We start from the raw sequence: 11,990 nt of genomic DNA, 5'->3' as shown, positions 1-11,990 counted from the left end.
GTCTTGCCTCATGATGCCATCTATTTTGTGAAGTGCACCAGTCCCTCCTGCAGAAAGAACCCCCACAACATGATACTGGCTTATCTAGAGAGACATGCCAGTTGCATCATTTTATGGATTGTATTCATTATGCTCTCTAGCCTTTATGTCATTTTTTGTGTTTATACTGTATGTGTAATACATGCACTAAGATTAATTTATGAATAAGTTTGGCTACATGAGGAAGTTAATGGAAATCATTACCAAAATATCCTTTTGAATGAAATACAATGTGTGTAATGAATGCGCAAATCACAAAGTGCAACTATCCCCACCTCAATTAATTGACTAATTGTAGCCTACAAGATTATATATAGTAATCACGTGAAGGCATTTTGTGTAATTTACATACCCGTTCTAGAGGTGGGTGTATCATCACTGTTCCAAGGCAAACTCATGTGCAACTGTTTTGCAGGAAGTTGATGCAAGTCTGAACATTGCTGTCAAGACAGGAATTTGTCGATTTAATCCACCAAAGGTTACTTTGTCGATTTAATCCACCAAAGGTTAATTTGTCGATTTAATCCACCAAAGGTTAATTTGTCGATTTAATCCACCAAAGGTAATTCACCAGTCTAATTCTTTAAACTCATTGTCGTTATTATTATTGGTCTTTTGTACAATTTTCTGTCACATTTCCTAAAATAGTTAAAAAGGCTACAGAAGTTAGAAAGCTACAGAAGTGAAGATTACTGATTTGACAAACAGAGCACATTATTGGGTCTTGAGATAGAAATTGAATAGTCAATATGGTACTGAACTGTAATTGCAAAAGTGACACATTGAAAATAGTTTTCTCTGCTAAGGATTACTAACATGTCCCCTATGTGTGTGTCCAGATGAGTTCCACAGATACCAATGCCGAGAGCGACGACCCTGTCCCCAAGGGGGCCAGACTGAGCCGGGCCGTCGCAAACCTGGACACCATCCCCCCAGACACCCTCAGTGAGGTACACCTGCTGCCTCCACGGGACGTCCCATAGAGACACACATAACCTCTGACCTTTCTCCTCTTATACTAGACCTGGGTTCAGATATATGTATTTGATTATTTGTTATTTAAATACTCATTTTCTGTGTATTTGAGTATTTTCTAATAATGTGGCCCGAATCAACTACTTCTATTGGAATAGATTAGTTTCTTATAAATTAAGGTATTTTCAAATACCTGGGAGTGTATTTGAGTCAGTGTATTTGAGTATTTTCAAATACTTTCCATAATTAGTCCATTACAAATATCTAAAATGCTTACTTTCAAATGTTTTTCTAAGTAATTGAAATACCCTAAACAGTATTTGAACCCAGGTCTTTTACACAGTAGAGGGGACGTATTTGAGTGTACTCTGTCTAATGTCTCAAGGCACTTGTATTGATATCTCATAGTTTGAACATAATCACATTCCTCTTTGTCTCTCTGGTTCTAATAGCTAGTCCCCTCATGGCGTAACCCATAATAATGCCTCATCGCTTTTGTCCACATTTTGAAAAGGTGTGTGGGACACTGGTTAAGTACAAGAGGATCATTTATGTGACGTGTGACGTGTGTGTCTGTTCTGGTTTGGCGTCTCTCTCCTGGCTTTGTTTATGTGTTTTATCCAGTCAATGGCATCTTTCTTGATGTTATGATTCCACTGTACAGTAGGTTTTTGTGAAAAATGCAATCATATTTCTTAAAGTGGTTGCAATTATAGTGCTATCAAGTCTAAACCCATCAAATAATCTAAATGAACCACATTGTCATAGTCATGGAGGAACTGAGGCTGCTGTTATCATGCAGATACAGGAGATACTGATCTACCTGCATGATCTCTACCTTAGCCTTGCTGTCCCCTGCCAGGGCATATTTCACAACAGCCTTAAACTGAGCCTGAGTGAGAGAGAGGGGCGGGGGGAGAGAAAGAGAGGAAGGCCCCAAACATTTAAGGAAGAGGAAAAGAGAAGCATGTAGAGGTGCAATTGTGTCTAATATCTTCAGAGGTCTGTAATGTGTTGATGACAGACTACGTTCGACCAAACAATACCAGCTTTCTTCCTGTGGAATGGAACATTTCCTATTTTGCCCGTTTTCTGGTTCAGGTTATACCCCTGTTGACTGATAACGTCAGACATTAGTCAGTGCTGAAAGTTGTCAATGACATTACAATTATAATTTTTATTTGACCAGGTTAGTCTCATTGAGATGAAATCTCTTTTGTTAGGGGGCCCTGAATTAACATGGGTAAATAAAATGGCCCACCTGGATGAATTAAGATGTACATGTATTGTAAATATAGTGCACTTTTTTCCAGTAATTATGTTTTATTGTCACATACACTGATAGGTAAAGTGAAATGTGTTGTTTTACATGGTCAGCCATAGTAGCACGGCATTCCTGGAGAAAATTGGGTTTAAGGGCCTTGATCATGGGCACATCGACAGATTTTTTATTCACCTTGTCAGCTCCCAATGCTCTAACCGCTAGGCTACCTGCCGTACCCTGGTTTCTCCAGACAATATATCTGTGTCATCATAATCGGCTTTACAACATTTATTTAAGATTACAGTACAACATTTCATGAAGGGAACATAAAAGGAGGATTAAATCATCTTGCGAATCATCCAGTAACATTAACATGATATATTTCTTCAACTGGAGATGTAATATTACAGACAGAGAATTGCTATGTTGTGGACAGCTGATGGACATTGCCACCTTGTGGGGAAACCTGCCTTTCTTTGTGCTGGCTATATTGGTCGTCTTGATTTACACGCCATAATGTCGCTGGTTATGGGGAGTATCTTTCCCATAGATGACATTGACAATGCTATCCTTCCCCTGAAATTGAAATATCAATTTGGGTTGGGGTAAATTCCATTTCAATTTAGTCAATTCAGAAAGTAAACTGAAATTCAAATTCCTATTTCCGTTATTGAAAAGCAATTTTAGTTTAAACTTTCTGAATTGAAATGGAATTGACTCCTGATATCAATCCCTCTCATAGGTAGAAGAGTGTCTGCAGCCTTTCCGTCTCTCTTTGGAGAAGCTGCAGGACGTGTCATCTCGCCTGAGGAAGGACCTGATCAGAGGGCTGGGCAAACACACACACTGCCGGGCACCCGTCAAGATGCTGCCCACCTTTGTGAGGGCAACACCTGATGGGAGAGGTACAGTACTGTAATCTGTATTCCTTAAAGACTCTCCATAGTATGCACCGGTGAGGGTATGGCCCTTTGTTGAGACCTGTACTTTAGTAACCTAATTCATTCAACTGTAGGCATACCATTCACCAGACAGCCTCTCACCCAGACTGAGGTGCCCAGTCTGAAATGAATATATAGACCCCAACACACTTCTTCATGTCCTCTTGCACTGTAGATATGATGGATTATTGATCATTGATTTTGGGCTGAGCAAATTGGCCAACAGAAACATTTTCCTTGAATTGATTGGTCCCCACAGAGAAGGGGGACTTCCTGGCTCTAGACCTGGGTGGGACTAACTTCCGGGTGCTGCATGTCCGTGTGGTGGAGGAGATGCAGAAGCTCCTGAAGATGGACAGTAAGATCTGTGCAATCCCCCAGGAGATCATGCTGGGGACGGGAGAACAGGTGTGTGTGTTTGGGATTTACATGTTTGTACAGCTGATCTCATCCCACCCCTCCCATGGGGCAGTCATTCTCTAACCCCAGGTGGGAACAGTGCCTGTAAATCCCACTGATGTTACAATTTCTTACTTTGTAAACATAGACTTTCAATGGTTCATTAAATCTAACTTCAACTACAAATATTGAACATTAGCTGGGAAACCGGCTGTCTGTCAGCCACAAAATCCCAATTAAACTGAGAATTTAACATGAACATACTCATGTGAGAATAAACTACTTTATATTTTACTGTACTTTATGATGATTTAAAGAGTAACCTTGTTTGATAAAATGCAATAACAGAAACCAGAATTATTCTGGATTAGTGATGAACTGGAACGCTATTCAGTTAATAAGGGTTCCTGGTTGCAAGTTTTATTTCAAAATCTTGGAAGATGTGTTAGGAGAAATTGTATAATTGAGAGATTTTTGTTTTGTGTTTCAATTGTTTTTTATATCACTAGGAATGCAAATGTACTGTTTATGTACGTATGTACAGTACCAGTCAAGAGTTTGGACACACCTACTCATTCAAGGGTTTTTCTTTATTTTTTATATTTTCTACATTGCAGCAATTTGACCATGAAATCCTGATTCACGCAGTCTCCTCTGAACAGTTGATGTTGAGATGTGTCTGCATTTATTTAGGCTGCAATTTCTGAGGCCGGTAACTCTAATGAACTTATCCTCTGCAGCAGAGCTAACTCTGGGTCTTCCTTTCCTATGGCGGTCCTCATGAGAGCCAATTTCATCATAACGCTTGATGGTTTTTGCGACAACACTTGAAGGCACTTTCAAAGTTCTTGAAATGTTCTGCATTGACTGACCTTAATGTCTTAAAGTATGATGGACTGTCGTTTCTCTTTGCTTGTTTGAGCTGATCTTACCATAATATGGACCTGGTCTTTAACCAAATAGGGCTATCTTCTGTATACCACCTCTACCTTGTCACAACACAACTGATTGACTGAAATGCATTAAGAAGGAAAGAAATGGGCCTCCCGAGTGGTGCAGTGGTTAAGGGTGCAGTACTGCAGTGTTAGCTGTGCCACCAGAGACTCTGGGTTCGCGCCCAGGCTCTGTCGTAACCAGGCTCTGTCATAATGCACAATTGGCATAGTGTCATCCGGGTTAGGGAGGGTTTGGCCAATAGGGATATCCTTGTCTCATTGCGCACCAGTGACTCCTGTGGTGGGCCGGGTGCAGTGCACGCTAACCAAGGTTGCCAGGTGCAAGGTGTTTCCTCCGACACATTGGTGCGGCTGGCTTCCGGGTTGGATGCGCGCTGTGTTAAGACGCAGTGCGGCTTGGTTGGGTTGTGTATCGGAGGGCGCATGACTTTCAACCTTCGTCTCTCCCGAGCCTGTACGGGAGTTGTAGCGATGAGACAAGATAGATAGCTAACAATTGGATACCATGAAAAAGGGGGCAACATTTTTATTATTATTATTTTTTAATTAAAAAAGAAGGAAAGAAATTCCACAAATTAACTTTTAACAAGTGAACTACCTCATGAAGCTGGTTGAGAGAATTCCAAAAGTTTTTTGGTCACTACATGATTCCATATGTGTTATTTAATAGTTTTGATGTCTTCACTATTATTCTAGAATGTAGAAAATAGCAAAAAAATAAAGAAAATCCTTACATGAGTAGGTGTGTCCAAACTTTTGACTGGTATGTCTTTACGTGTGTACAAACTGTATATATATATAAACATTATCATGTATTTGGCTCCAGCAAATAAGTGTCTTATAAACCAATCTGGGCTGGGTATCCTGAAGATACATGACACTATAATAAAATAAATCATATTCAAGGGAATACATATGGGTGACTCATAAGGGTTGTGACTTTGCCAGGTCTCCTCAGGTTTTGACGGATGAAAGCTATGCTCAGTTTCTAGAGAAAACCTTACGTCTGACAAGACGCCAACCTTGCTTAATTAATTAAAAGCGAACATCACTTTTTGACAGGATGAATCAGTATCCTTTACCAAGCACCCAAGATATTTGCCATCAATATTATGCTTTTAAATAACACTAATGCCACTGTGAGATTTTGACTAATTTGGGATTTCTCTCTTTCTATCTCCAGTTGTTTGACCACATCGCTGCATGCCTGGCTGAGTTCCTGGAGTCTCTGGAGCTGAAGGATCAGACTCTGCCTCTAGGCTTCACCTTCTCCTTCCCCTGCGAGCAGAAAGATATCGACAAGGTCAGTCACACTGCCCCAGAGACACACATACAACAATTATCCATACAAAAAGGAGACATCTGCAAGCTTCAATACAGCAATACAGCTTCAATACAGCAATACAGCTTCAATACAGCAATACAGCTTCAATACAGCAATACAGCTTCAATACAGCAATACAGCTTCAATACAGCAATACAGCTTCAATACAGCAATACAGCTTCAATACAGCAATACAGCTTCAATACAGCAATACAGCTTCAATACAGCAATACAGCTTCAATACAGCAATTAAAACATAAACTAGGGGGAGGCATCTCATTCAGTCAGGACTGATATGAGTAGGACATTTTCCGTTCGGTCCCCAGTGGAAAGACAGTCGAGTAGCATCAAGAATGTCATTCAAGGATAGTTATGTTGTGGTGGTCAATTCCCATTTTAATTGTGTAACACACTGTGTGAGAATACTGTAGCTAATGGGACCTGAACTTCCAGAGCCTCCTGATCCACTGGACCAAAGGCTTTAATTGTTCCGGAGTGGTAGGAGAGGACGTTGTGAGGTTACTGAGAGAAGCCATCCACAGGAGAGGGGTGAGTCTATAGGCCTCTTTGAACCATGCAACTATCATCATTATTGCAAGATACAACCATCGCCACTTCTCCACAAAAAATGTTTTACTAAATGAAAAACGTTTAATGTTATTACTACGGTATTATATAGTTAATATTGGCACAAAATTGTGTATTTTACAGATAGGTACTTGTAACTTTTGCTTGAAGTGGTACCCTCAAACTTCTCTTCCCCTCTCTCTCTCTCTCTCTCTCTCTCTCTCTCTCTCTTACTCCCTTAGGATTATGACATTGGTTCCGTTGCCATGGTGAATGACACGGTGGGGACCATGATGAGCTGTGGATACAGGGACCAGAGCTGTGAAATTGGCATGATCATTGGTAGGTAGCGCCTAACGTTACTGCAGCCACACTACTGCAACCATTGAATTAGAGAAAATAACACAAATAAAAGCATAATATGAGATGTGTCCCATTTAGCCTAGCAAGTGAAGGAGAGGGTGACTGTAGTAACCATATAGAACAGTAATAGTATCATGTTATTAAAAGAACACATGCATGTAGGTTAGGGATGTCAAGGATAACCATGGAGAGTCATATTTGGGCTCCCAAGTGGCACAGCAGTCTAAGGCACTGCATATCAGTGCTAGAGGCGTCATTACAGACCCTGTTTCGATTCCAGGCTGAATCACAACCGGCCACGATTAGGAGACCCATAGGGCGGCGCACAATTGGCTCAGCGTCATCCGGGTTAGGGTTTCCCCGGGGTAGGCCGTCATTGTAAATAAGAATTTGTTCTTAACTGACCTGCCTAGTTAAATAAAGGTTAAATAAAAATATATATATATATATATCTTATAACACATCATGTAGTTTCTAGCACTTTCACACTGCAATGGCTCCCTCTGCTGGAGATGATGGCAACATGGTTTTGTGTGCGTGCATGTGTTTCTGTCTAACATTGTCTTTGCCTCCCCAGGGACGGGGACGAATGCATGTTACATGGAGGAGATCAAAAACGTGAAGAGAGTAGAGGGGGAAGACGGCCGCATGTGCATCAACACAGAGTGGGGGGGGTTTGGAGACGACGGATCCCTAAAGGACATCCAGACTGAGTTTGACCTGGTGGTGGATCGAGACTCACTCAACCCAGGCGTGCATGTGTATGTGTTTTTAATTCATGAGCAGTTGAAAGTACATAGCTAAAGTACATAAAATACAGCTATGACTGTAACTTCTATGCTTGGCTCTCTTGACTACATCCTGGCCCATTTATCGACTCTCTGTTGTATGCTTGTGTGTCTGTCTCTGTATCCAGCTTTGAGAAGATGATCAGTGGGATGTACCTGGGAGAGATAGCCAGGCTGGTGTTGGTGAAGCTGGCTCGGGACAAGCTATTGTTTGGAGGAGATCTATCAGTGGCCTTGCTCACACAGGACAGCTTTGAGACCAGATTCATCTCCGAGATAGAGGAGTGAGTGACAGACATGCCATGCTCTTATGTGTCATATATCTACTTACACAGATCCTAAATATAGCAGTTATTTTTAAATATGAATGTGCTACATAATACAGAAGCTTCCATTGTGTAGCAATGAGAAAAATGAGGTGTTTTTACAACTATATTATACCATTTACCATCAATAGGCCTTCTCAGCCAGTTTAATCCTTAACAACCTATCTATTTGAAATCCATGTATGTCACTTATATCAGCTTGCATTCATACCAAAGTATATTGATGGATGACTCAACTGACGAGTGTTGCTTGTCTCAGGGAGAACAGAGGACTGCAGAAGGCCCAGGAGATTCTGTCAAAGCTAGACCTGCCTGCCGGGCCTGTGGACTGTCAGATTGTGCGTCTGGTGTGTGACTCTCTCTCCACACGCTCGGCCCAGTTGTGTGCCACTGCCTTGGCAACCATTGCCAACCGTATCCGTGTCAACCGTGGACTGGACCATCTAAGCACCACAGTGGGGGTGGATGGCACAGTATACAAGAAACACCCCAAGTATGTTCACCTCAAATAGAAATATGACGTTTTTCACAGGGTTATTTCAGTGAAAAGATACAACTAAATCCTGCTTTTATTTGTCACTTGATTGAATGGAGGATATCCTCTTGTGCTGCCGTAACTGTGGATTTCCTGCCTTACTTTCCTTAGTGTATTCACAAGTGGCTGAATCTCAATATCTCAGTCTTACCACTATCCTCCCTTCCTAAAGTGAATGATATTCCTCTCTCAACCTTAACCCTACCTTTCCACTCACTCTGTCTAAATGCAGGAATTTCACATGATGGAAGTATTTAATGGAATAAGCTATTTCGTGTCAAGTGAGATTGTATTTAGTGTCAGGTGAGATTGAACTCTCAGGACCTATGTCAGTGTCAGGTGTCCAGGTAACCATACATTGATTTAACTATCCCCCATGTCTCTCTCAACACGGTCCCTGCCCCACCCCCCCAAACGCTTTTCCCCTCCAGCTTCAGTGAGAAGCTCCAGGAGACCGTACGCATCCTGGCCCCCAAGTGTGATATCACTTTCCTCGTCTCCGACGACGGCAGCGGGAAGGGAGCTGCCATGGTAACGGCAGTGGCACAGAGGCTGGCCATGCAGTCCCGGATACTAGAGGACATCGATGGAGAGGAGGAAGAGGAGGATGAAGAAAATTAAGCCATGTATTCGACCAGACAACTTGAAATGCAGTACCATGAAAATGTCCCCCTCAAATGCTTTTGTCATAGACAAAGATTGTAAGGTAGGGGAGACCAGGGAACAATGTAGCAAATAGTCTACTTTTAGTCTTTAGCTTATTTGTGAAAATATTATTTGAGTTAGATTTATCATATTTTTATGCAAACATAGTGCAGTCGGAAAGTATTCAAACGCCTTAACTTTTTCCAGATTTTGTTGTGTTACAGCCTCATTCTAAAATGGATTAAATATCCCATAAGGACAAAGTCAAAACAGGTTTTAAAAATGTTTGCAAATTTATTCAAACAAAAAAACATATCACTTTTACATAAGTACTCAGACCCTTAATTCAGTACTTTTTTGAAGCAACCTTGGCAGCAATTACAGCCAGGAGTCTTCCTGGGTCTGAAGCTACAAGCTTAGCACAGCTCTATTTGGAGAGTTTCTCCCATTCTTCGCTGCAGATCATCTCAAGCTCTGTCAGGTTGGATGGGGAGCGTCACTGCATAGCTATTTTCAGGTCTCTTTAGAGATGTTCGATCGGGCTCAAGTCCGGGTTCTGGCTGGGCCACTCAAGGACATTCAGAGACGTGTGTTGTCTTGGCTGTGTGCTTAGGGTTGCTGTCCTGTTGGAAGGTGAACCTTCGCCCCAGTCTGAGTTCTTGAGCGCTCTGGAGCAGGTTTTCATCAAGGATCACTCTGTACTTTGCTCCATTTATGTTTCTCTCGATCCTGACTAGTCTCCCAGTCCCTGCCACAGCATGATGCTGCCACCCTCATGCTTCACCGTAAGGATGGTATTGGCCAGGTGATGAGCGGTGCCTTGTTTCCTCCAGACGTGATGCTTGGATTTCAGGCCGAAGAGTTCAATCTTGGTTTCATCAGACCAGGGAATCTTGTTTCTCATGGTCTAAGAGTCCTTTTGGCAATCTCCAAGCAGGCTGTCATGTGCCTTTTACTGTGGAGTCACTTCCTTCTGGCCACTCAACCATAAAGGCCTGATTGGTGGAGTGCTAAAGAGATGGTTGTCCTTCTGGAAGGTTCTCCCTTCTCCATAGAGTAACTCTGTAGCTCTGTCAGAGTGACCATCGGGTTTTCGATCACGTCTCTGACAAAGGCCATTCTCCCCTGAATGCTCAGTTTGGCCGGGCGGCCAGCTCAAGCAAGAGTCTCGATGGTTCCAAATTTTATTCATTTAAGAATGATGGAGGCCACTGTGTTCTTGGGGACCTTCAATGTTGCAGAAATTGTTTGGTATGGCCATGCTGCTGCTCCAGTTTCAACTTCCACCTGACTGCTGCTGCTCCAGTTCAACTGTTCTGCCTTATTATTATTCGACCATGCTGGTCATTTATGAACATTTGAACATCTTGGCCATGTTCTGTTATAATCTCCACCCGGCACAGCCAGAAGAGGACTGGCCACCCCACATAGCCTGGTTCCTCTCTAGGTTTCTTCCTAGGTTTTGGCCTTTCTAGGGAGTTTTTCCTAGCCACCGTGCTTCTACACCTGCATTGCTTGCTGTTTGGGGTTTTAGGCTGGGTTTCTGTACAGCACTTTGAGATATCAGCTGATGTACGAAGGGCTATATAAATAAATTTGATTTGATTTTGATTTGGTACCCTTCGCCAGATTGGTGCCTCAACACAATCCTGTCTCAGAGCTCTTTGGACAATTCCTTTGACCTCATGGCTTGGTTTTTGCTCAGACATGTACTGTCATCTGTGGGACCTTATATAGACAGGTGTGTGACTTTCCAAATCGTGTCTAATCAATTGAATTTACCACAGGTGGAATCCAATCAAGTTGATGATCAATGGAAACAGGATGCACCTGAGCTCAATGTCGAGTCTCATAGCAAAGGGTCGAATATTTACACTACCTTTCGAAAGTTTGGGGTGACTTCGAAATGTTGTTTTAGAAAGAAAATCACATTTTTTGATCAGAAATACAGTGTAGACATGGTTAATGTTGTAAATAACTATTGTAGCTGGAAACTGCAGATTTGTTATGGAATATCTACATAGGCGTACAGAGGCCCATTATAAGCAACCATCACTCCTGTGTTCCAATGGCACGTTGTGTTAGCTAATCCAAGTTTATCATTTTAAAAGGCTAATTGATCATTAGAAAACCATTTTGCAATTATGTTAACACAGCTGAAAACTGTTGTTCTGATTAAAGAAGCAACAAAACTGGCCTTCTTTACATTAGTTGAGTATCTGGAGCATCAGCATTTGTGGGTTCAATTACAGGCTCAAAATGGCCAGAAACAAAGGACTTTCTTATGAAACTCGTCAGTCTATTCTTGTTCTGAGAAATGAAGGCTATTCCATGTGAGGAATTGCCTACAAACTGAAGATCTGGTACAACGCTGTGTACTACTCCCTTCACAGAACAGCGCTAACTGGCTCTAACCAGAATAGAAAGAGGAGTGGGAGGCCCCAGTGCACAACTGAGCAAGAGGACAAGTATATTAGAGTGTCTAGTTTGAGAAACGATGTCTCACAAGTCCTCAACTGGCAGCTTCATTAAATAGTACCTGCAAAACACCAGTATCAACATCAATAGTGAACAGGCAACTCCAGGATGCTGTTCAGTGTCTGTGTTCTTTTGCCCATCTTAATCTTATCTTTTTATTGGACAGCCTGAGATACGGCTTTTTCTTTGCAACTCTGCCTAGAAGGCCAGCATCCCGGAGTTGCCTTGTCACTGTTGACGTTGAGACTGGTGTTTTGCTGTCATCAAGGCAGAGGGTGGCTACTTGTAAGAATCTCAAATATAAAATATTTTGACTTGTTTAACACTTTTTTGGTTACTACATGATTCCATGTGTTATTTCATGGTTTGTATGTCTTCACTATGATTCAA

At 41.9% G+C, this 11,990-nt stretch overlaps 1 protein-coding gene across 2 annotated transcripts; it reads left to right on the top strand.

Moving 5' to 3' along the window:
• Positions 1-424: 424 nt before the first annotated feature.
• LOC112257904 (hexokinase-2) lies at positions 425-9,395 on the top strand. Of its 2 annotated transcripts, none has more exons than XM_024431834.1 (11): positions 425-601; positions 879-989; positions 3,021-3,183; positions 3,479-3,627; positions 5,758-5,877; positions 6,352-6,447; positions 6,708-6,807; positions 7,406-7,589; positions 7,745-7,900; positions 8,202-8,435; positions 8,909-9,395. In XM_024431834.1, exons 2-11 carry the CDS (start codon positions 879-881, stop codon positions 9,096-9,098), a joined length of 1,503 nt encoding a protein of 500 aa, XP_024287602.1. In that variant the 5' UTR covers positions 425-601; the 3' UTR covers positions 9,099-9,395. The 2 variants fall into 2 exon arrangements, with proteins under 2 accessions (XP_024287602.1, XP_024287603.1); XM_024431835.2 differs by having other exon boundaries at positions 487-517; positions 8,909-9,368.
• Positions 9,396-11,990: the final 2,595 nt, after the last annotated feature.

This window comes from Oncorhynchus tshawytscha, linkage group LG09 (genome assembly GCF_018296145.1).
Source record: "Oncorhynchus tshawytscha isolate Ot180627B linkage group LG09, Otsh_v2.0, whole genome shotgun sequence".
Lineage (NCBI taxonomy): Eukaryota > Metazoa > Chordata > Actinopteri > Salmoniformes > Salmonidae > Oncorhynchus > Oncorhynchus tshawytscha.
This window is presented reverse-complemented; position numbering and strand designations above follow the sequence as displayed.

Coding starts and splice junctions, on each gene's coding strand:
- LOC112257904 (XM_024431834.1), top strand. CDS start 879: ATGAGTTCCACAGATACCAATGCCGAGAGCGACGACCCTGTCCCCAAG. Junction 3,184..3,478: donor GGCAACACCTGATGGGAGAG/GTACAGTACTGT, acceptor TGGTCCCCACAG/AGAAGGGGGACTTCCTGGCT. Junction 5,878..6,351: donor AGCAGAAAGATATCGACAAG/GTCAGTCACACT, acceptor CTGAACTTCCAG/AGCCTCCTGATCCACTGGAC.